This window comes from Lepisma saccharinum, chromosome 3 (assembly GCF_977018435.1).
Source record: "Lepisma saccharinum chromosome 3, izLepSacc3.1, whole genome shotgun sequence".
In the NCBI taxonomy this organism is placed as follows: domain Eukaryota; kingdom Metazoa; phylum Arthropoda; class Insecta; order Zygentoma; family Lepismatidae; genus Lepisma; species Lepisma saccharinum.
This window is the reverse complement of record NC_139231.1, coordinates 58,822,119-58,848,662: the sequence shown is the minus strand read 5'-3', so window position 1 is coordinate 58,848,662 and position 26,544 is coordinate 58,822,119. Positions and strand designations below refer to the sequence as shown.

Sequence of the window (26,544 nt, the reverse complement as noted above, 5' to 3'; positions counted from 1 at the left end):
TTCTACTCTTATTACTGGCCTTTACCCCCTACAAAAATTTCTAACGACGCTCTCTCCAAGCCATATGATAAAATTAAAGGGGCTGTGTTTGAATGCACAATGTCGAAAATTATTCATTTTACTGTTGTAAAATTGAAGTATTTCAATTTTCATAATTTATGTAAGGTTTATTTCAACCTGCACAAGTCTTCGCACAAAACTGTTGGTAGAAGATCAACATTGTCTTGGAAAATGTTAGTATTTTGTCCCTTTATATCTGCATCTAAAGGATTCGGGAATTAACCATTTTTTCCCCAGATACTTTCGCTTATATCGATCGCTTTCAAATCTGAAGCGATCCAGTCAGTATGCGATCTTTTGTTACAATATATGCTCGATGATAATCTGTATCCCACTTGTTTACATTGGGAATTTGGTCAAACCAGAAGTTCTTTCCCCGCCATCGATAATCGAATTGCCTGATGGATTATTATTTTTTTTGTTTACTCAGGAATAACCCCCATATCACTATGTCATGGAGGCACATTTAGGGGATGTGGGCTAGGGCCACACACATTCTCGATCTCGGCCATTTTGGAGGTGATGTGATCAGCACCACTCTCCGGCTGCTTTTACCTCCCAGGGTTGCCCCAGGTACCCATTGATTTGAGGCTGGGTGAACTCCAGAGCCGCTTTATGCAAGGACAATGCAGGAAAGAATTCAGACCTTTAGATCACCCACGCGGGAGATCCGGGAATATTGCATGTAATTCTTTTAAAAATCCAATCATATATCACAGACCTAGAACGGTAACCATATGAAGTCAAGCCTTCATTTCTTTCCTAATACTTTTTACATTTAAGGTAAGTTTAAAAGAGAGAGAGAGAGAGAGAGAGAATGTGTGTGTTTTCATAAAATATAATAATAATACAAAATTATTGTTGCATTTTTTAAAGTTTCAGTGTGGTCGAGCGAGATATTATTTTGTGCTTAATAGTATTAAAATAGCGTAACAAGTCTCAATATTTATTTTATAGTTTGATGTTTTACTTAGGAATATATCGATTTTCAATTTCCCGTTTCTGCGTAATGACGGGGGGGGAGGGGGGTGTGTCGAAACGGAGCGGCACCTGCAGCCACCTCCCAGGGTGGCAAAATGACTAGCGCCGGCCCTAACTCAATGACCTTTCGTCCATGTAAGTTTGGCATCATTGAAAGGGTGTTAGAAATCGAGCAGTCCTTGCTACCCCCCACTTCCCACCCGACCCCACTCTCCAACAAACAAGTTGCCCACAGGACAGCAGCACCAGAGAGACTTTCTCACCTTTGCTGAGCAGTAGCTGCCATTGTCGGTGTGTCATACGGGACAGTGCAGGCAATCCTCACGTGTAATTTGAACATGCGCCGTGTTGCTGCAAGTTTGTCCCCAGGCTGCAGACCCAGGATCAGAAGGAACACCGCATCCAAGTCTGCCAAGAACTCTGTCAGCGTGCTGTCTTCAAATGATGTTCTTCCACTCTTGAAGGGCGCGTGTCTCTGTGTCGGATTTGCCCAGTTTCACACAGAATTTCACGTTTTCTTTGTTCTAACTTGCTGTCCATGATAAAATCGCAGACGTGGTAACGCAGGTGGTCAGAAGAGCACCAGCTGCACAGCTCACGATGTACACAGGACGATGTCTCTTGGCACACTGACTTATGAAGGTTGGTGCTCCCTGTGCCTGTGCATGCAGCCTTGTGTTGCCATCTGTTGGCATGTTACAGAACTAGTCTCGAAACTTTTTGATACATCCTCGTATATAGATTATTTGATCGATTATAATTTCTTCTATTTACAAATATTTACATATAGATTACTTCTATTTACAGTTTAACGATATTACTATATTTTCATCTGTTTGCCATTGTATCTTGTGGGTTTCGGTGATCTTCTTCCTGCCATCTTTCTGGAAACCTTCTCTCGTCATTAAAGTAATTCCTCGTCAGTTCTATTGCTTTGTTTCTCTCTTCTTCCAATGGTTTATTTCGTCTTTCCATTTCTTCATTGGACACACTTTCTCGGTATTCTCTTTCGTTCTGTTCATATCTGTTCCTCCATCGCTGATTTCCTCCTCTTCCATATTTTCGGAAATTATTCCGGCCTCTAAAGTTTCTACAATTTTCTTGATATCTATCATCGTTTCTTTCTCTTTCTTCCACAGAGTGTTTCTTTTATATCTTCCATTGTTTCTTCCTACATCTCTTCTTTCTGTATCTGGTCGGTCTCTGGTTTCTGACTTCTATTCTTCTTACATCAAATTCCTGTCTCCTGAATTTTGGCTTTGAATGGCCTTCTTCTTCTGAATGTTGCCTCTTTCCATAGAATCTTCCTTCCTTATCATTCCATGAATTCTGAGTTTTCTTAGCACATCCTCGTTTCTTAAATATTCAATCAAATCATCCACTGCTTTTATCTTAACCACTGCTATAGCTCTCTGTATTCTTAATGGCAATGTTCGGACAACTTGTTTAACCAGCTCCTCTTCACTGCATCCTTCCTTTAGGTTTTTGAAGCTTCTAAGAGTCTCCCATGTATGTTCTTCCAGGCTGTCGACTTTTGACCAATCTACATATCTTCTTTTTAATGCTTCTAGCTGCCTTTCCTTTATGTCTTCACTGCAGTAGTAATTCAGGAATTTTCGGCTGAACTCCTTAAGATTCTGAATTTGTGCTGATTTAGTTGATACCATCCTGCTGCTAACTGTTCAAAACATGTCTCTATGACATTCAAAATCATTCCTTCGGGGATCCTCATAAGTCTGACATTTGTTGTTAGTTCCCGTAAAAGCTTTCTGGGACATTTATCAGATATATTCCCGTTCAATTTTGGAAGATGCTGCAATTCTTGTGGCCTAGGTATCCTGGTCCTATAGTTCTCGTCTCTCGGGAATTCATTTTCCAATATGTCTAAGAGCCTTTCATTATTACTTCCCTCTTCACTACTCTTCCATTTCCTTTTCTTGTGACATCCCGCTATTCTATATCTCCATCTCTTCTTCCTCCATCGTCGATTCATCACTTGAACTTTCTTCTCTCATCTTTTTCTTAACATTTGTTTCTTCACTTTCTCGAAACCTAGGTTTTATGTTTCCTTCTTTGACGAATAGCTTTCCTAACTTTCTTTCCACTTCTTCTACTTTCTTTTCTGTCTTCTCTATCTTTGACACTGCCTCATTTAATTTATTGTCTAATTCCTTTTCCTTCTTATCTGCTGCATTAATTTTATTTCGATTTTCCGCAATGTCCTTCTCCATACTGCTAGTTTTTCTTGAACTTCTTGCAGTTCCCGCGTGCTTACTTCTCTGAGTTTTAGAACTTCCTTTTCCATTCTATTGTTTATTTCCCAGCTTCTATCTTCCATTAGGATCTTTGCTTCCTCTATCTTGCTTTCGTTTTCATCTACTCTAGAATATACTGCTTCTATCTGCGATTTATTTTCAACAATTTGTCTTTCCATACTGTTGGTTCTGTGTATATTCTCCTCTCTAAGTTTTGAAACTTCTTCCTCGATCCTCCTATTTATATCCATGCTTTTGTTCTCAATTAGCAGTGTTGTTTCTTCTATTTTCTTTTCCAATGATCTTCTATTTTATTCACATGTCTCAGTTATTTTTTCGTACATTTCCTTGCTTTCATTTCTTACTGCTTCTAATTTTCTACTATGTTCATCAAACCTTTCTTTCACTTCCTTGTTGTTTTCTTCTAACTTCTCTTCAAATTTCTCTTCTAATCTTCTGCTATTTTCTTCCATTCTCTGTGCGTTAACTTCCATTTGCATTGACATCTTTTGAAACAATTCTATTAAGTTTATTTCTTCTGTCTTCTTCTATTTTTCTATCAAATTTTCTTTCTTGCTGTTCTTACATATGTAGCCTTCTTCCCTTTCGAATATTGATATATATTTTTTCTTTCTTATTCCTTCGCCCATCCAGTGTCTCATTTCCTTACATGTGGTACAAACAATAATTTCTTCTTTGTTTCCTTCCTCTCCGCAACAAATTAAAGTTTCCCTCTTTTCTCAGTCTTCCTTCATTGTAGCTTCTACATTCTCATTTCCAACTTTATCCTTTTTATCCATTTTCAATTATTCTTTCTCTCTTCGCTGTCTGGTCCTAATTCTCTAGCCCCAAGAGTTGGTCGCCATTTATTAATGCTACCTCCATTTGGTGCAAGGAGCATAAATCTTAATCTTAAATCTCAGTTAGCTTATCTACAGGGTAAGGTTCTTAGTAGACAATGAAATCAGACAGGATGCCTTTCAGTGGAGACGTTTAAACGAATATATTATTTAAACACAGGATGCATGGAGTAAGAATATTTACATGATAAGCTACTTTCTTCTATAATTCTCGTTTACAGTCAATTTTCATCTCACGATGCTTTTTATTATTTCTTTTCTCTATTTGAATATTCTTCTATCTGGACTTCCTTCGTAATGGACAGATCTGGATTTGGACTTCCTTAATGGACGTTCTGGATCTGGACTTCCTTCTCAATGGACGTTCTGGATCTGGACTTCCTTCTCAATATGGAGGATCTGGACTTCCTTCTTGTCGTCTTTGTGAACTTCCCTCTGGATTTCAATTTATTTATGTTTTGACGATTTTATGAATTCCTTTATCCTTTTCGAGCTGTTTCCTTTAAGCTTTGGGAATAATACTAATATCCTCCGTTACGGCTGTGATAGGAATGCGCCAACACTAACTGGGTACAACAGAGTGTATACTTGGTGCAAACGACTGACACGCGCATCCAAGTAGGTGTTACGGTTGAAATGTGCAACCAAAAAGTGCTGTGGGGTTTCTTGGAACGCACACCACTCATGCAAACAAAATTTCTGCTATGGGAATGATAAATCAATCAGACAGCTGCAATATCTGTTCAAAGACACAAATTTGTATCAGTGCTTTGACTTCTTTAGTTTCTTATTAACTTACATATGATCACTGTATTAATTTATCGCGTATATACAGGGTGTTTCATAAGTTCATTTACAACGCTTGGGAGGTGATTGTACGAGTGAAAATAAGGTGGAAAGTTAATGTAACGAAATTCCGGAAACGTCTTTCTTGCAGAGTTATTGACGTTTGAAAACGTGGGAAAACGATTTTCCGAAGTGAATAATGGCAAAACGGGTGGAGAGAAGTCGTCGGTGTTGGGTGGTCCACTAAGAAATTGGGTACGCTCTTGTCAAAAAATCACGCGGCAATGTTGTGCAATGTCGGCACAAGGGATTCCTCAAAGGACGCGAACGAAGATGTTGATGGGAGTGGGGTGGGTGTGCGTTCTGCGTGATCTGGTATCGACGAAAATTGGCATGTGTTTAATGGCACCAAAAAACAAAGAAAATTTCCTGAGCGAAGGGCACCATGACGTAAAAACGAAAAAAATTAACTTTCATAGGTTGCATACCCTGAAGGGCACACAGTATGCTTAATGGAGATGTAAAGGGAACCTAATCACAGACGGTTTTCAAAGTGTTCACAATGTACTTCCAAGCAGAGGCGACAACGGCGAATCAAGGATTGTCTAGTGCGACCCAACAACCCCGGCGTTTCTGCTATCAATGCTGCAGCTACATTGATACGGGCAACGAGGTCCTCGGCTGACACGACAGGTGTTTCGTAAACGAGGTGTTTCATCTCTCCCCAGAGGAAGAAATCCAGGGGCTTAATATCAGGCGATCGAGGTGGCTATGGCACAGGCCCTCCCCTGCCAATGCACTGGTTGTGGAATACGATATTGAGGAAATGGCGCACATTCCGATCGAAATGTGGGGGTGCACCATCCCATCATGTTGAAACCACAGTCTTTGTCTCAGTGCCAAGTGCCTCTAGTAGTTCAGGCAAAACCTCACTGAGAAATGCTTGATAAATGGGTCCACATAGGCGGACAGGGAGAATGTACGGTCCAATCAAATGGTCATGCAGTATCCTGACCACACATTCACTGCAAATCTGTGCTGATGATGTCCCACTAGCAGTGCATGTGGATTTTCATGTTCCCACACATGACTGTTTTTACTATTGAACACACCAGTTTTCGTGAAGATAGCCTCATCAGTCCATAGTACCATATTCTGAAAATTGGGGATAGTTTCAATTTGATGAACAAACCATTGGCGTCGAATAACATGGGTACCTGGGGGAAACCCTGGGTGGTAAAGGCGGTCAGGGGCGTGGTGCTGATCACATCACCCCTACTCACGACCGGATCAAGAAAGTGTGGGGCGTTACCCCCACACCCCCTATACGCCTTCATGGTGTAGTGCTAAGCACAGGGCAACACTTTACCATTTACTTTTTTACCATTGGCAAAAGTCCTCACGTTAGCCAAAGTCCCAAGGTAAAAGGTCTTGCACTTTCTTCAATTTGTATGGGTGCATCCCCTCTTCTGCCAGGACTCGCCACACATTCACATGGGAGGTGTTTCGTTCGTGGGCTAGTGCGCGCGTACTGGTGCCTGGATGATCCATCACTGCAGTTAGCACATCTTCCACAAACCGTCGTATTTGCACATTTCGCGGTTGTCCAACTTCTCGTCGAGGTGGCAACACTGATCCTGTTTCCCGAAGTCGAGTGTCTACAGTTTGAAATAAGGTGTGCAATGGTAACACCCTATTTGGAAAACGTGCCCCATACAGACGCCTTGCAGCACGGCTACTACCTCCAGCCTCCCCATAAATCAGATGCATGTCCGCCAGCTCTTAGGACGTGTATGCAGCCATCCCTTACACCGGGCTACAAGTGTTTATGGCCGTTAACACTAGTACACTTCACAGAACATGATGGGCTGTGGCTAAGAATTAACACGTAACACTGCTAAGTCAAATGTTTGCCCAACACTACTGTCCAAGAACCTCACGTCTTTCCATTCAACTGTGAATGTTTAACAACCTGCTGCTGGCACAGCACCTGAAGCACGAATGACACAGACATGTGCGCTCCTTCATGAGGAAACCTACACTGTTGGCGCCTCTAGTGGGAAATGTGGTACTTAACGTCAGATCACACGGACACCCATCTGCCCTTCAGGGTATGCAACCTATGACAGTTCCTTTTTTTTTTGTTTTTACGTCATGGTGCCCTTTGCTCAGGAAATTTTCTTTGTTTTTTGGTGCCATTCAACACATGCCAATTTTCGTCGATACCAGCTCATGCAGAACGCACACCCACCCCACTCCCGTCAACATCTTCGTTCGCATCCTTTGGGGAATCCCTTGCGCCATCATTGCACAACATTGCTGCGTGATTTTTTGATAAGAGCGTACCCAATTTCTTAGTGGACTGCCCAACACCGACAACTTCTCTCCACCCATTTTGCCATTATTCGCTTTGGAAAATCATTTTCCCACGTTTTCAATTTTCAATAACTCTGCAACAAAGCCGTTTCCGGAATTTTGTTACATGAACTTTCCACCTTATTTTCACTCGTACAATCACCTCCCAAGCGTTGTAAACGAACTTACGAAACACCCTGTATATTAGTTTATTTTTTTATTTTTATTCTTTGTCTTTTTATAATAGATTCTATTGTTTTTCATCTTTCCAATTTGCTTTGTTCTTATTTATAAAGTTATTCCCATATATTATGCTAATTCTTAATCTTGCACGCCTGGTGCTGCCATCTCTATTCCTCATTGGCAAACTATTTACAGTACTTAGTCCTATTGGGTACGTAACACCCCACATATTTCCACTGTAGAAAATCTTGGAGGTGATATGATCAGCAACATGCTCCGACTGCCTTTACCCCCATTCCCCCACACACACATACCAGGTACCATTTGATTTGAGGCTGGGTGCACCCTGGAGTTGCTTTATATGGGGACAATGCCGGAAAAATTCCAACCTTAGATCACCCACCCCGAGTCTTCAGTGTTGCAGTCAGACTCGATTCAAATCAGGTTAAAATTTTATGAGCAAATGTATCATTTTCCAGGTGTGAGAAAACAGTGTCATATATCACATCACCACAGGCACTGAAACTGGGGGGCTTCGGAACCCTCCAGTGTCCCCTCCCTCCCTTTTAAGGGGCCCAATGTATAACTTTCAACATATTACATAACTTTTACACACACAACACGTGGTAAATTACGCAAGAATCTGCTCTAAAATGGGCACAATCAATAATGTCTTTAGTGTCAATAGTGTCTTTCTTGTGCTTGTCCGTTTACTATTTCAGTATTTCCTTTTTCCAACCGACAATGAACGCATGGTATATTATGATTGATTGATTGAATTGTTGTTTTAAGTCCACTTTATGCAAGGAAAGGCTAATGCACACCACTATGTATATATTATGAATGATTATATGTGAGAATAGAGGAAAAAGCATGGGCATACTGTAGTCTTCATGCTCTTGAATGAGCCAGTTCATTGCAAAATAGGCACCTTTGTTTTCCTTCACAAAAGTTAAGCAGAAGTTGAAAATATTCTGTTTTCAATATGCCACTGTTCTATATAATCTGGATTAGTATTTTTTTACATGCACCTGTAAACATGTGTGTGCTACTTCATACTACATTGATCTGGCTGAAAGTTGCAGTGTTACATATTTATACTAATGCTTAACCAACATTCAAGACAATACGTGTATATGTGTGTGTGGTGGGCTTAAGAGCTAGGTGACCCAAGCGATTGCCTAAGACACCACCCTCGACGGCACCAGATCGGGACGTCCCGATGTAGAGCCAAATTCTCATCTATGATTACATAAATGTGGAATGTGGATATTTGTTTTATGTTGGATTTGTGTAGAGAAACAATTAGTTAAAGTTACTTCTCAATCACAAATGTATATTGCAAAATCATGTAGCAATTTCAACTAAGAGACTACTGTTATTTTTATATCAACCAATAATATACACGTTCTTTGACATTAAAGCATTGAAAAAACAAGGCTGTAAATATACAACACGGTCATGTTTTTTATTGGTCGAAAGTGGAAAGGAGTAGGATCAGGGTAGAAAGTTGAGGCAGGGGGTGACAGGGTGGGCAGTTGGGGGTGCCAAAAATGGACCTTGCCCAAATAAAAATTTTATCTTGGGCCTTCCTTTTTATATGTAAATATGTGTGAAGATATTGAACTCCTATAAAGGATTGTAGGAATACGTATTATAAACCGAATATGATAATCAAATTTCTCAGTCAAAAGTTACATGTAAAGCATTATGTGGTATAGTTACATAATGACAGTAGTACAGTGATTTTTTTTTGGCCAACTAATGTACGATGTACCCTGATATATATGTTTTGTTGTCAAAGCTAGTTATTGCAAGTACAATTTTTCAAAGGTTAACTCAAGTGTATTAGATCCCAACCTAAAAAAAAATCACCACTGCCCCCCTTGCAAACAGAGAGAAGTCAGTATTTTTGCTTTACTTTGCTTTGCCCTCCCCCAAATCTCTGAAGAAATCGGCACCTATGCACATCATTCCCTCCTCCCTTCCCATTAAAAATTTTTGTTTCGAAATCGTTATGGCGGATTTCCGCTTGGAACACACCAATGTAGTTCCCCAAAGCCTAACCTGTTTCTCTCATTACCAATTGTACCCATCGTAACTCCAGCACTTTTTATAGGGGGTGTTAAGGGACTTTTGAATCACCCTGTAGGGCCTTGTATGTGACTTTGTGTTTGTCAACATGAGATCAAGAATTACAAGGTAGGTAGGTTGGTAATATTTTGTGGGGGGAGGGGGGACAGGATTTGTATACCCGGCATTTGGTTAGAACAACAAAAATATTGAAAATTTTAAAAATTGCCAAGCAACCAGTGCTGGACCATTTGATATGGACTGACCCATATGCATCCTGAATAGAAACTCTGGTCTTTGTACAATTTCTGTGAGCTAAAAGTGGATAAACATCATAGTAATACCTCTCCCACATATTCAAAATTTCTAACAATATTATGTGTACTCATATTAGTGGTAATTTGTGAGTATTTTAACCTCTTAACTGGGTATAACGTAATACTCCGTTCTGGCTGTACTGATTTATAATGGGCATGACGGGATACTACGTTCTCATGTTCTTACTGCTGATATCTGTTGTGTATGACGAGATACTTCGTAAAATTACTTTCTTCTTTGTTTCACCAGATGGCTCTGACTTCCAGACTGTTGTAACCGTTAGAGTCAGCGGGAAGCAACGAACACAGCCCGACGTTCAGTTCTATCGCGTATGCAATAATGGCTCAGGCAAATCGGAAGCGACGGCGTGTTTTTCCTGCTGAGGAAATCCGAGATATATTGGATTGTGACGACAAATCGGAAGAGTTTTCGGGTGAATCTAGCAATGATGGCTGGTGCAGTTCAGATAACGATTATTCCAGCAGTGAGGCGCATCCTGAAAGTGGGACAGACAATGAAGAAGAGGAAGAATTGGAACCTGCATCAAAGAGTTTCGTAAGTAACGGAGGAGTTAGACCAAAGTTTCCATTTGTTGCAGTAAGTGGTTTGCATGCTCAATTTGATGATGAAAAAGACGTTGTAGAGTACTTTGATACATTTATAGGCAGTGATATGTGTCAGTTGATTGCCGAGCAAACAAATACGTATGCGAGTCAGTTTTTGTTGGCGTACCCCAACTTGAAGGCTCGGTCTCGAGCAAGAGACTGGGTTGATACAAATAAAGAAGAAATAAGAACTCTGATTGGTTTGTTGCTATTGCAAGGAATTGTTCACAAACCAGAGAATGGCATGTATTTTTCTAAACGTGTTTCTATTATTACACCATATTTTCTAGAAATTATAAGTGAAAAGAGATTTCATTTGCTTCTGAAGTTCCTCCATTTTGCTGATAATTCTAAATTTGATCCCCTTATGCACAACAAAAAGCTGTACAAGATTCATCCTATTCTTGACCATGTAAAGACAAAATTTTCATCTGTATACACTCCTGAACAAAACATATGTGTCGATGAGTCGCTTCTTCTCTGGAAAGGGCGGCTGGGATGGAAGCAATACATCCCTTCAAAAAGAAGTCGCTTTGGAATGAAAGTGTACAAGCTCTGTGAAAGCAACTCAGGATATGTGTGGAATTTCGTAGTGCACACTGGAAAGGACACTGATTATGGACAAAGACATCCTGGTGAACAAACTTCTTCACGAATTGTATTGGAACTTGCCAATAACTTGCTTGACAAGGGATATTGCCTGTACCTGGACAACTGGTACACCAGTCCCAAACTAATTGACACATTATGAGATCGAAACACTGATGTTGTTGGGACAATGAGAACCAACAGGAAGGAGTTCCCTCTGTCAGTGAGGAGTGCCAGATTGAAAAAAGGAGAAACAGAGGCAGCATTTCGAGGTAAATAGATGATCATGAAATGGAAAGACAAGCGGGATGTTACACTGGTCAGCACATTTCATAATGACAGCATGGAAAATGTAACATCAAGAAAAGGAATTGTACAGAAACCATCTGTTGTACTTGATTATAACAAAAACATGGGAGGCGTAGATAAAAATGATGGTCAAATTGGCATCTACACAATGGCTAGAGAGCGTTTGAAGAAATATTATCAGAAGATGTTTCGCTAATTACTTGATCTTGTGTGCCTGAATGCCTTTATATTATACAAGAAAAATGGTGGACAATTGTGTGGGCTTGATTTTCTCATGGTATTAGCTGAAAACTTATCCTCATCTGGTTGGGTACAGAAGTCTGCCAGCAGACTTCCTTAATGAGAAAATTGAGAATTTAGTAAATGTGATAGTATATGTGGAAACAAAGATTGATTGATTGATTTGCCTTACTTTACTTCCCTTCCTGTGCCAGTTCCATCTAGAAGTCCAGCACCAAGTCGACTCATGCGACGATGTTTTCCAGACACGCTGCCTGCAACTTCTAAAAAGTACCCTACAAGAAGATGTGTTGTATGTTGGAGCAATGGAAAAAGAAAGGAAACATCATATTGGTGCCCTGACTGTGAAAAAGCTCTGTGCGTTGTGCCATGTTTTCGTGCATATCGCACTGACAAAAGTTTAAAACTATGAACTATTTTAGGTGTAACTATTGTATTTGAAAGCATTGTAATTGTAAACATTGTAGTTGTAAACATTGTAACTTTATAATTGTAAACAATATATTTGTGAACATTTCATTTGAAATCTCGACATTTTAAAAACATAGATGATTTTAAACCGAACTAAATATAAACATTCCTTTTGTAACCATTGCAATTGTAAACATTGTAATTGTAATCATTGTAGTTGTAAATCTCGCATATTGTAAAAAGTACAACAAGGACCAATAAAAGAATAAACAATACCTAAATGGTATGCCATGGAGCACAGAAATATTAACTAAAATATTGGTTTACGAAATTCATCAATTTATCAACAAAAATTCCCAGGGCAGATTGGGCTTTCGACGAGGAAATTACCCAGTTAAGAGGTTAAAGCCATTTGTCAAAAGTATAACTGTGTGCCAGTGGAAGAATGCTTCATACATTAATTACTGAAACCTGTGATATTTTTATTGTGAACAATATTACCTTTCTGATTTTTTTAATACATTGTGTCCGAGAAAAAATATACCAATAAAGAATTTAAATAACTCAACAATCATTAACGACAGAAATGTCAAATAACATTTATTTGGAAGAGAAAACCATAGAATTTTTTTTAACCAAAGCACAAGAAAAAAAAATTCACCTTAGTTGATCTCAATGTGTGCTCCTTTGGTGGCGCGACAAACATCAAGGCGGTACTCAACCTTCATCCAAGTGTTCTTCAACATTTGATGAGTGACGGAGCCACATGCATCGATAATTCTTTCACAGAGATCATTGAGGTCTTGCACAGGTATTTGGTAAACCATAGTCTTCACATAACCCCAAAGAAAAAAGTCCAAAGGAGTCAAGTCTGGTGACTGTGGTGGCCATTTAATGGGTTCACCCCTCCCAATCCAATTACCAGCAAAATTGTTATTAAGGAAGTTAGTAACACAACGGGCATAATGTGGGGGGGGGGGGGCCATCCTGCTGAAACATGTACCCATGAGGTATACGAGGTACAGATACTGTTGCAACATTTGCAGGTAACTTGCACCTGTAACTGTAGCTTCCTCAAAGAAAAAGGGCCCAATCTCGTGTCAAACCACACCACACATTCAACTTTGGACTGTCGCGTTCATGATCAATAACTGCATGGAGATTCTGCTCACCCCATATTCTACAGTTATGCCTATGCACTTTTCCGGAAATGTGGAAGGTAGCCTCATCTGAAAATATTACGCGTGTCAGGAATTCATTGTCATCATCAATGCGTGATAGCACTTCACTAGCATAATCAAACCTAGCAGGTTTATCACTGCACTTTAGTTTCTGAACAAGCTGTAACTTGTAGGCTCTAAGCCTTAACCTTTTATGTACGATATCATGCACAGTAGAACGTGGAATTTGAAGTTGAGAACTAGCACGTCTCACAGATTTACGCGGGCTTCTCTGGAAAGCTTCCTGAACTACAACCACTTTATCCTCGCTCACGCGCTTCCGCCCACTAACTTTCTTCCTCAACAAAGACCCTGTTTCCAGCAATTGTTTATGCAACTTAACAATGTAATGACGTTCTGGTGCTTCCTGTCCATATTGTTGCGGGAATCTTCTTTGTACTGTTACAGGAAACTTCAATTCTGCAAACCAAAAGCAGCACTCAACTTTCTGACGAACAGTAAACGGCGCCATTGTACAGACTACTCACGAACAAAGCCGCGCATGTGCTTAATTATGTTACGATTTTTTTTCCTTCTGGCGGTAAAAAAATGCCTTTCTTTCCTCTTCCAAATAAATGTTATTTGACATTTCTATCGTTAACGATTGTTGAGTTATTTAAATTCTTTATTGGTATATTTTTTCTCGCACACACTGTATTATGTTGAACCTGTATTGATTATGCTGTGTAACAATTTTCATTGTGGTAAAACCTGGGACTCAATATCAAACAATTACCCAAAGTGGAGTGTCTCTTTCATCACAACATATTAGTTTCTTTAAAGATTTTTTCTACTTTCTGAGCAAGTAAGAGTGCTAACACAGTTATTTTCTGTTGGGAATGTCCTTCTCCTCTCCAACAATACCTAAATCATCACAATATTCCATATAGTTCATTCGTCCACTCAATTTCTGAAAATCTTCAAATTTTTACAAATTTGGAACTTTCAAAATATTTGTTGGACAAGTCTAATATTACATATTTGTCATATTGGACCAAGTATGTATCAATAAAAAAATGGAAGCAAATCTATGACTATAAAGCAACCTGCTCTGGTTATTTCACGTGGAATGACCCTTATGCATTTGTTGCTGTTTTAGAGTGAATGAAAGTTACTTATCAGTATTGACTGCAACCTTGTACTCAATTTCATGATTATGATGATGATGGCGATTGCGAAGAAATCTTACGTGATGGAGAGTAATGAATGCTGTGCTATTTTCCGACTTCCATCCAACAAAGGAAAGATATCAAGTGTAAATTTAGTTTTTACTAATATATTGCATATATATTTGTTACAGATTTTTTTTTGTTAAAACTAACATGAATTTAATTCCTTGTTACTCTTGATGGGAAATATGAAATTGTTGAAAATTGAAAGAAGTTTAGTCAGTACCAGGAAAAATGCAATAAAATATTGTTTTTCAGAGCAAAACTATGGGTAGAAAAAACATGGAGAAAAGATTTATTGAAAAGAAACTGGTATAATTTTCGAGTGTGCAGTCAGCACTTTTCAGATGTGATGTTCACCAGTAAGGAGACTTATCAGTTGAAGAAATCTGCTTATCCAGATGTAGAACCAAGTAAGTAGTTTTTAACAATTTTAGTTTCATGAAACTTAGTGAAAAATTTAATTTTTGTATTCTTGAGTAAACGGAATATTTTGGCCGCAGTGGCTCAGTCGGTAACGCATCTGACTACCATGCCAAAGGTCCTGGGTTCGATCCCCGGCTGGTTCAAATCTGGGAACTTTTCTAACGTTGGGAGTGGCCCCGGTGCCCACCCTGCATCGAATGACATGGGCACATGGGGGAAACCCTGGAGGGGGGGGGGTAAAGGCAGTCAGGGGCATGATGTTGATCACATCACCCACCCCCACTCACGACCGGATCAAGAAAGTGTAGGGCGTTACCCACACACCCCCTATACGACTTCATGAAGTGGTGCTAAGCACATGGGAGCACTTTACTTTTTTTTTCTTGATTAAACTTAACCCAAACATATGTGTAGGAAATAGTTCTACTGGGACAGGTTTTGTTCCAACAACACTGTCTGCTTTCAACACATCAGTTATTTAATATGTAATGTATTCACAAAATAATGCATGCATTAACAGTTACGAACTTGATAGGTTGCAGTCTTTGAGCAGGTGAACTTGGAGCCTTAGATTTGCCAACTGGGCAGTCAAGTATGCCAAAAGAACACTGTTTTTCAGCACGCAAAGCCTTGGTTTCGTTTCCTGCTTGTGTTGCTAACCATGCGGTCTTAACACTACATAATTGGGTAATATTATGCCTTACACGGACATACTCTAAACATGGGGGATTTTTAGATGGATTAAAATATTTACTGATGATATGTCATTATGGAAGTATAAATAATAATTTATGTTCCTATATTTGTGGATGTGTTTAGCACTACAGAAGAGTTCATCCTCAACAAAATACTGCTAACCTCAAAAGATGTCAAGAATGGAATTCTTTGAACTACAAACAAACCAAAAATGCTACAGTTGCTTGAATAAAAGCCCTAAAACAATATCAACTCATACACAGAAACCTAAGTTTTACAACAGTACAGCACAAATAATTAAAGATGGGTACATACTTACAATGTAACCCTAGAACAGACTGACTGGGTCTGTGAGACCCAGGTGGTAATATTTCTCTGAATCTCCAATAAAGTTTTCAACATACTGTACTGGCCTATCTCCCGACTGCCAGTCTCCCTCCCACAATCCTACCTAGAGGTATGGAAATCTTCAACCGGTAATGGGGTGACGTGGGTTCAGCACATCGAACCCTCAGCCGTTCGAGGAGATTTCCAAGACCAGGTTATGCTACTCACTCATAGCTCCCCAATTGCCTCACAATGGTGGGTTCCCACCGGTCCTATACACAGGCCAAAAACCTAGAGACTGAACCCAGGCAGACTCGAACTCATGCCATCCAGCGGTCGGAGTCCAAAGCACAGTGCCTTAGACTGCACGGCCACAGAGATGGACCAACTACTCTATAATTTATAAAAAAATTAAGCTTTCACTTTCAGAGCGAATTTTTTTTTGGGGTAATTTTTTACCATTTTTAGGTCATCAACTTCTGAGTCCTAGTATTAATTGTTAATGCTACAAGCTATCCTAAAGGCTCAGCAATTATTCCCCACCTAAAACTTTCCACTTCACCCTACACTACACTCTACAGAAATGTGTATGTCTTCATCTCTCGAACCGAGTGTGGTGCAGGGGGATCATGTTCGCTTACAGAATGGAAGGTCGTGGGTTCGAAATCTATTTCTTTGCAAAAACCTTTTTTGAAAAAATAAACAGATTTGGACAAGAATGCTTATCTTAGAGCATCAATTAATTTGTCCCATCTCTAGTAAAGATATACATTGAGTTCATGTATGTTCCTTTTTGTGCATATTTAATATTTCTCAATCTTTCAGGTACAATCATTACAAAGAAGACATACTTGGAATCAAAGGGCAGAAATCATATTTCACCAGTGCATAACTTAGGAGGAGAAAATATGATACGTCATTGTGTAACTGGTAAGTTTCTAAATGTACAGGTCGATAATGCATAACTTAAATCAGGTGTTACAGTTTTGAAATTTTTAATTTAGTAAATAGTAATTTGTGTTTGTGTCATAATTTATCATGTATGTTCCAGTTTGCACCTTAATTCATATGAACCATTGATGTACAGGTAGAGTTGGATGCATATGTATTACGAGGCCAATTACCCATCACCATGTATGATCTCAGTTTTATGCAATGAGAACTTCGGGGAATTGAAACAAAATGCCAGACAAGCTGCTGACAACCTGTGCACCAACATTAATAAAAATCCAGTCCATAAAAACACATACCATGCAAGATAAAATTAACTAAAATAGTGATGGACAACTTTAAAAGCTGAAATTAATGAAAATAGTGATGGACAACTTATAGCATTTTTATTGTAATGTTTCTAGAGATTAACGCACGGCCATGAAATTAGGTGCATGCCAAACGTTAGTGCTGTTGCCACGTTGGAGCGTAACCTCGTGTGTTGGAGGTTTAAGAGAATGAAAGATCTGTTTGTAGAGTTCGTTTTTGTAATCCATGTGACACAAACTGACAGTATTTGCTAGAAAGGTCAGGAATGACACAAAAGTGCCCCAGAGAGAGGTCAGTCGGACGCTCAAACTAGACAATGCAGCCTGGTTGACGTTACCCCACAGTGCACGGGAACCTGCGACTTTTGTCCAGTTCGCACTCTGCTTTTCCCATATATGGCACCAGCGCAATTCTGCTCAGCTGCCTATTTTCATGGCCTTGCATTTACACACTTCAGACATATTTGCAATTCACATTTTTTTTGTTGAGAGGAGAGTCTGTGAGTGTGACAGTGTTTGCAGATTGATATCACTCCGATATCTGTGTTTTGGCTTTTGGCCTCGTCACTGACATAAAAGTGCTTCATTCCCCAGATGAATGCATTAATCTTGCTACTGTATCATGGGAAACCAGTCTTCTAAGTTGCAGGAGTTGAAATCTGCAGTGACTACACAGCAGCTTTCTTTTCATATAGGAACTTGATCATGATGATTTCCTCAATTTTTACTGCAATCTTTAGTTACATGAAAAAGAAAGCATGTTTGGAACTCAGACAGCTGTTAATTTGTCAGCCGTTGCACGTAGTTTAAAACATTGATTGCATACTTGAATTTCTATTGAAATTCTGATGATTTAATTGATATGTCATACGCCCTCCTTTTTCCATTCACTTCCAATGTAAAATTCATATTAGAGATGGCAGCCATGTCTCAGTCGTAATGTGCAAGGTAGGCTCTTGTGCCCATGACCATGGTGGTATGCCCAGATTGTCATAACTAGGGAACTGAACTTTAGGTAAATAAACTTTTTTTCTGCAATAAGATAGAGATCCTCATTCTTGCCAAAATTCTGATCATATGTGAACACAGAAAATTTTATTTTACATAAAAACACATATTTTCCACTTTTCCATATGTAAATACATATTTTGCGAATTTTCATTTTAAATATATAAAATTGCTCATTGACTTCAGCTACCTCAAAACTGTCTCAACGAAAAATTATTTGCTAGTGTGTAGAGAGCTAGCTGGGGCTACACATGTAACGATAGCAAGGCTTCTTAAAGAAGCAATGCAGCTATTGTGGCCGGAAGGCATAAAATTTGACAATGTTCTTCTCCTCATGACAGATGCTGCAGTAGGCCTTGCCGTTAGCTATCCCAAAATGGTGCACGTTACACGTGTGGCTCATGCGTAGCATAGAATATGTGAAAAGATACAATAAGAGCTCTTTATTCCAATGTCGATAAACTGGTTTCAAATGGGAAGAAAGTTTTTATCAAGTCTCCTAGAAGTATAGACATTTTTATACAAAAAATATCCTGAGGTTCCCCTTCCCCCTACACCTGTAGTTACTTGATGGGGCACTTGGTTGGATGCAGCTGTATATTATGCCCAGAACTTTGAAAAATTTGTATCTGTTGTAAATGATCTCGACAAAGAAGACGCATCTATAGAAATTCTGTAAGAACTGTTGAAGGATTCCTCCTTAAAAGTCGAATTGGCATACATCTCAACAAACCTGTCCTTTCTCTCTAATTCCATACGAAAGCTTGAATCTTCCGCGAACACTTTGGCAGCTTCCGTGGGTCAAGTCCGTATAGTAGAAAGGAAACTGAAAGAACGCACTGGATCTAACGCACAAGTGCTAATGTCTAAATGTACAGACATTTTTGGGAGAAACCAGGGTTTTCAAACTTTGTGCCAAATTGCATGTGTTTTGGAAGGTGAAGTAGAGGAAGAGGAAGCTTTGGAAAACTTCAGCATTCAAATATGCAAGAATTGATTCTTGTGACGTGGAGCGATGTTTCTCACAATATAAGATGCTTTATAGAGATAATCGTCACAGGTTTACAATGCAGAATTTGGAAAAAACTATGGTGATCCACTGCAACTCTTCAAAAAAGAAAAAAAAAAATAGCTCGCTAAGAGGTAAGCATTTAGAAACTCATTTCAGGTGTTTAAAATGCATGTAATATTTTGTTTTTGTTACCAAATGTTTTATTTTTTTTATTTTTGTCACATATTTTCCTGTTTTTATCTCATTTTCAACATTTATGACACACAAAAGAAAATATTTCTGAGTTTTTTAGCACATAAAGTTCCGTTCTCTAGTCATAACCACACATATTTTGGAACTACAGGACTTCCAGTGAACTTATTGAATAGGATTGAATTGTAGTTTTAAGTCCACTTTTTGCACAGAAACATTAATCGGGACTGGATCTACAGTTTAAAATGGAATCTGAATGACTATGTGGGTCCACCGGGTATCAAACCCAGGACCCCTTGATTACAAGGTGATGACGCTACCACTGTGCCATCAGGGAGGCACCAGTGAACTTGTGACTCACACTGTATATTAGAATGTAAATATTCTGGACAAATTTAGTATTGGCAGTACTTGGAATCTGTAAGAGTATTGGAATCAGTTAAGCTCTTAATTATAGAATTAATAGAGGAGGTGTAGTAACATCTACATATCTTGCTACACATACCATACTGTAATTTTAATGCTTTCCACAGTATTTTGTGCACTTTTTGTGCAAAGTGTATGACAGCATCTTGTTTTGAAATTAGAGGTGAACTGCCATTATTTTTTTTGTGTTTCTGATACTGATAAAGTATTGATATAAAATTACTGATAACCAAAACTCTAGCGATCCAATATACATTGAAAATGCTTCTTGATGAATGCAAATAGCTCATTAACCTCCTTAATTTATGTTTGTAACCAGATGACATTGCAATGGACATTACCTTTGAAAAATAAACTGCTATGAAAGCATTTGCTTTATAAAACTATGATTGATTGATTGAATTCATTTGAATTGTTGTTTTATGTCTACTTTATGCGGTGGCTCAGTCGGTAATGCGTCTGACTACCATGCTAAAGGTTCCGGGTTCGATCCCCGGCCGGTTCAAATCTGGGAACTTTTCTAACGATGGAAGCGGCCCCGGAAAAAGATTTATTGAAAAGAAACTGGTATAATTTTCGAGTGTGCAGTCAGCACTTTTCAGATGTGATGTTCACCAGTAAGGAGACTTATCAGTTGAATAAATCTGCTTATCCAGATGTAGAACCAAGTAAGTAGTTTTTAACAATTTTAGTTTCATGAAACTTAGTGAAAAATTTAATTTTTGTATTCTTGAGTAAACGGAATATTTTGGCTGCAGTGGCTCAGTCGGTAACGCATCTGACTACCATGCCAAAGGTCCTGGGTTCGATCCCGGCTGGTTCAAATCTGGGAACTTTTCTAACGTTGGGAGTGGCCCCGGTGCCCACCCCGCATCGAATGACAAGGGCACATGGGGGAAACCCTGGGGGGGGGGGTAAAGGCGGTCAGGGGCATGATGTTGATCACATCACCCACCCCCACTCACGACCGGATCAAGAAAGTGTGGGGCGTTACCCCCACACCCCCTATATGCCTTCATGGCGTGGTGCTATGCACAGGGGAGCACTTTACCTTTACCTACTTTATGCACAGTAAGGTTAATTGCGACTGGACCTACAGTTTAAAGTGGGATCCAAACAACTTGTGCCACCACAAATATTGAACCCAGGACCCCTTGATTACAAGGCAACGATGCTACTACTGCACCATCAGGGGGCTCTTTATAAAACTTCAAAAAATGACATGTTTATAGCCATAAAATAGCAACAAAACAGCAGAATTTTGCACTAAATTGCAGGCTATTTATAAATCAATTCACCAGTATGTCTACATCGGTGATACCATTAGGGTATCAATTAATTTGTCCCATCAATAGAATGTAGCATAAAGAACTATAGTTAATTTATTTTATGTGATTGCAACAGTTTAGAACAAAGAATAGCATTGTGTTTTTCTCGTTTCATAACAGAAGATTCCAACTCACCTCAACTAGATGATGTGGAAGTTGTAATATTTGGAAACAGTCCAAACCCTGAAAAGGAAGTGGAAGGTTTGAAAACAGAGAATTTCTGCAGAGTTTGTGCATGTGAAACCAAAGACTCTGAGCCTATATTTAAGAATATTGGAAGCCAGAAAAAAATTGCCAAGATGATCCATACCTGCCTTCCTATAAAGGTAAGAAATCTTATTGGTTAATACAGTAAAACCTTGTTAATCCAGACTAATGGGGGGATAAGTTGACCGGTTTAATGAAAGTCCGGATTAACTGAAATAACCTGAATGAACAGTAGAAAGTGCATGAAAACTCCGTTTATAGCAACAAAACCAGTTTATTATGGTGTATTTAAAGGGCATAGGTCTAAATACACTATACAGTGCAGTACAAAGTCTGCGGGAAATAGAATTTCATCAGTGGTTGACTGCCTTTTCTTTGGGAACTACTTTCTCTGGAACAGTAGGAGAAGGCTCTTCGAAAGACATTTAGCCATACTTTGGCCTTTTGCTTGGATGGATGGTTGGATAGTGCATGGATATATTGGTTACCTGCATCTGGTTTTCTGAAATCTGTGGTTGTGAATTTGTTGCTCCCGTGGCTGGTGGTGAGGTCCAAGAAATTAATTTTGCCCTGCATTTCTTGTTCTATGGTGAATTTTAATCTGGGGTGGATGCTATCTAGTTTTTCCAATAACAGGTTGATCCCTTCAGTTTTTTTGTATATGACTATTGTGTCATCAGCGTACTGTCCATATCTGATGAATTTGAGTTCTGGAGTTTGGAGTATGTTTTTTTCAGTCAAATGCATAACTATGTTTGCACACTATGCCTGGCTTCCTTTACTGGAGCAATTAACACCGGTGAACAGCAGATGACACATACGCAGACATACAGGTGACAACAGCACACCTAGCGGATTTAGGAAGAAACAGCAGAAATGCACCAAGCAATGACACAACGAATTCCAACGAGGATGGTAGCAGTGGCTACCGAAATTAATAGAAAATAACTTAAAACAGCTTCATGGAAAAACTTAAGTAGACACTAAATTGTGTTTGTATTCAAAGTTTCTTTAATACATATTATATACAACATATATTATTAAAACACATTACACAATAGGGTGTATCGAAAAAGGCCTCAATTTTTTTTTTCAGAAATTCAAAAACATATAGTGTGCAAAAGTTGCATAATGGTAGCAAAACATCTCATAAATTTTTTATGCCAAATTGAAGATTTTCTAGCCGTGCCTCCCGAGGCATCTAGTTATTGTGACCAATGGAAGAAAGTGCAGCTCTTAGTTTGATGCAAACTGCAACTTTTATAACGAAATGTAACTATTTAGATTTCGTTACAACAAAAAACAAATATAGCAATGAAACCAAAATATATCCATGTGCACGCAAGTGCGCACGCGCATGTCTGGTCTAGTGTAGTATAATGCTGCAGGTTGCACCAACCCAGAACTCACCGTGTGGAGGTGGCTGCCAGCAAGTTCCATCCCATCCACCACAAACAGATGCTGAAGCCTCACTCACTATTTTAACCAGTCTCTCGACTGCTTGAGTATGACACGGGAAGGATGCAATTGTTGTTTCTGCAATATTCTGATCATGTTTTCCTTGCCAAAGCATCTAAAATCCTTCTCACAGATATTTCTCTGACTTCATGGTTATCATCTGTCAGCATACTGAGCAACAAATTCTCTGGATGAGCAAAAAATGAATTCCTGGCGATCACCTTATTCACTACGGTTTTCAAAGGTTCCTCAAGGTACCTTGAGAGCTTAATTGCCAGATACAAGTGCCTAGCATCATCTTTGCATGTCGGGTTTGATTTCACAGAGAACCAAACAGGGGCATAAACATACACAACAAACTTAGCAAGGATCTTCAGTTCTTCTGTTGGGTTTTCTGTGGAAATGTAAAGGCGAAGCATGCAACAGGCAGTAGTAAGCCATCTAGCATGAGATAATTTTCCGGACTTCTTGTTTCCTAAATGTGTGTCGCACTTGCCACTGATTACAGCTTGACATATTTGCAGAAGGTACTGCTGATGGCTGGCATTTTGGCAGGTATAGCCTCGAAGTGTGTAACTGGCCTGTCCTCACAATTATGGAGCATTTTTCCTACAGGGTCCGAAAATGTATAAGGTCCTGTTGTGTGTCCATCAATTGTCTTAAGCACATGTCGAAGTGGTAATTCATTGAAATGCAGGAGGCAAATTAACCGCTGCAAAGATCATTGAACCTGGTTCTCGAGAAATTTTATGAGTCCCCCCCAGAACTCAGACATTAATATTACTTCCATCGCAACCAACTGCCCTCAGATCTATCAAGTCCACATTATTATCTTTCAGCTTCTGAATTATCGAACTTCCAATGTTAACAACAGTGGATGATCCTGACACCGATGCATGGCCAAGGTATCGACTGTTTGGTTCTTCAACTAACACATAGTGTTCCTCATTTGCAGTTCTTTTGTGTTTTTGATCGCCAATCTTTTTTAACATTACAGTCTCATCCTTCGTACCGTCAAAATATAAACTTTGAGGTTTAATGCCTTCATTAAGTTCTTTTCAGAACAGTTTTAGTTTCCATTTTTCTGCCTGTTCTCTGCTCTATAATAAACTGTCTCTCCTTTTCAGATTTTTCAGATCTGCACGAACTGAAATCCACACATTTGCAACTAGCAATATCAAAAGATTTTGGGAATCATCTTTAAATTTCTCTAGTTTTTTCTGGTTGCTTATTTTTTTCATATTTTTCAAAATAGCCCTGACACTTTTGTGATATTCATCTATCATATAAGACAATCCTAAAAAAGGAAACTGTGGGAACAGAGGATCGAAACCACACTTCTCCCAACTTATTTGCCACTTCTTCACAAATGGAATGAATCGCTGGTTCTTTACTCCCCTCTTCTTTATATTCTAGACGAGTAAGTCTGTAGCATCTCATCACATCTCTGTATGAAGGTAACATCCTGTAACTGAAAGCACAAGGAGTTCCGAATAGAGATTCGTAACACATACTTATGTTGCTTCTTGTACGAACAGATGATTTAGCGGTAGCCATGGTCACCACAAACACACACACGTCCAAATCTGTTCTCAGTACAAACACTACTGAAAACTGAAACTTCGATGTCGAAACTACAATGCAGGGCTGAAATTAAGTGTATGTGAAAACTTTTAGCACATCCGCATGAACCACTTTGTCAGCAACCTTTCGCCCATGCAGTAGCATGTGGTGACGATGGTCTCTGGCCTCTGCTCCACTTTTCCTTCCCATTTCCAACCATATAGACCCAAAATTTTCTATTCTCGCTGGTTCATTGTACTGTGTAGATAAACACAAAGCTATTTTCTTCACCTTTTCCCTTGAATTTAATTACACAAGACATTGTAAATCCACCAAGTGCAATCTTAATGATATAATTGAAGAAGTAAAAGTTCAAGCCCAAAGAGGGGCAGCTAGAAATCTTTCAATTTGGTTAATTTTTTTTTGTGTGATGTATTGGTACAATAATGCAACTTTTGCGCACTATATGTTTTTGAGCTCCAAAAAAAAAATATTTCGATACACCCTATTACACAACCAATTCATTCATCTTACAATAAACCAACAGCAAAAATTACATAAATTGTCTAAAATGTGCAGGCTCTCTTTTCTCAAAACAATTGTTCATGCATTTAAAACAAAATCAATTAAGACAAGTCTTATTTCTCTGTCTGGGAATTTACAATGCATTATAGAGAACAATGATATATTGTGAGCGAAGCGAGCAAGAAAATTTTTGGATCCAGTTTTTTTCCAGGCTGAAATCAATATTGATTTAATAGGGTGCAAATAATTTCATGGGACGCCAATGCATTCTCTCTTTTACAACTTTTGTGCCTCCCCGATGGTGTAGTGGTAACATCGTCACCTTGTGATGAAGGGGTCCCAGGTTAGATACCCGGTGGAGGCACAAGGCACAGTGGTTCGGATCCCACTTTAAACTGTAGGTCCAGTCCCAATTAGCCTTTCTGTGCATAAAGTAGACTTAAAACCACAAATCAATCAATCAATTTTACAACTTATTTAATTTAGATCGTTTGACACCTAGGGCCATTTAATTTAGATCGTTTGACACCTAGGGCCGACTCCCGCGGCTCTTTAACTACGGTTCTGAATTCCATAGGACCAAGAAAAGCAGGCATTGCGAGCGAAGCAAGCAAGAAATTTTTATGAATAGTATCTTTATTTGCATAAAATTTGAAGTTGTGGGTGGTAATTACCCTCTGCAGGTACACTTGGCCGTCAATGTTTGCCCCCCCCCCCCTAGAACTCATTTCAGTCAAAGGTTGCGGGGGGGGGGGGGCAATGCTGGTTACACCACTGGTTATAATATGTCCTCACCGTGCCATAATCTATTTTATGTAGCTAATTCAGTTAGTTCCCTCAGTTGCAGACAGATGGCATTAATGTCCACATGTCAAAGGTGAGAAGTTGCATAAACCTGAAGTAGTGAACATTGTAAACTTACACAGTGATCTCAGGTGTGGAATTTGTTGGGAGGCCAGAAGTTGGCTATGTAGCTGTGTCATGGACAACCTTAGACCAGGTTATCACACATTTTTTTCAATAAGTTTTATCATATTTGCTTTTGCTCAGCATGTATATGTTAATGTAAGTATACATGGCCTATCTAAAAAGTATCCGACCTTTTCTTTTCCTGCGGAAAATATATATGGTAGGTTGGCTACACACTCCACAGAGGTGAAGGGAATCTTCATGCACGTACACACATGTTGCTGGGCATGTAGGACCCGTCAATCGATGAGAGGCAGCTGGCAAGTGAGGTAGTGTTTCTGTGTAATGTCGCATTTTCTTGTTTGCCAAGATGACTGAATGCGTGGAGCAGATATACTGCATGAAGTTTTGCCAGAAGCTTGGGGATTCACAAACGGAAATAATTCGCAAGATTCAACAGGTGTTTAGCGATGCTGCTATGGGAGTTACCCAAATAAAGAACTGGTACAACCACTTCAAAAAATGGTAGCACATTGGCGGAGAGGGAGGCCATCAACAACCTGGAATGCAGAAAATGTTGAGAAAGTTAAGTCCTTGATAATGGAAGATCATTGTTTGACAGTAAGGGTAATTGCTGAGGACATTGGTACTAGCAAAGATTCTGTGCATTCAATTTTACGGGAGGATCTAGGCATGCACAGGGTAGCAGCAAAACTTGTGCCCAAGCTGCTTTCGCAGGAACAACTAGAATTTCAATGTGACGTCACACAAGACATGCTGGAGACTGTCAACAGA

At 39.2% G+C, this 26,544-nt stretch overlaps 1 protein-coding gene across 1 annotated transcript in view; it reads left to right on the top strand.

Moving 5' to 3' along the window:
- Positions 1-26,544, top strand: part of LOC145985802 (uncharacterized) — a 64,000-nt gene that overhangs the window by 15,293 nt on the left and 22,163 nt on the right. Inside the window, exons 2-4 of the mRNA XM_083119889.1 lie at positions 14,672-14,826; positions 16,688-16,792; positions 21,208-21,413. Coding sequence (XP_082976015.1) covers positions 14,672-14,826; positions 16,688-16,792; positions 21,208-21,413 — 466 coding nt within the window. The remainder of the gene's footprint in view (positions 1-14,671; positions 14,827-16,687; positions 16,793-21,207; positions 21,414-26,544) is intronic.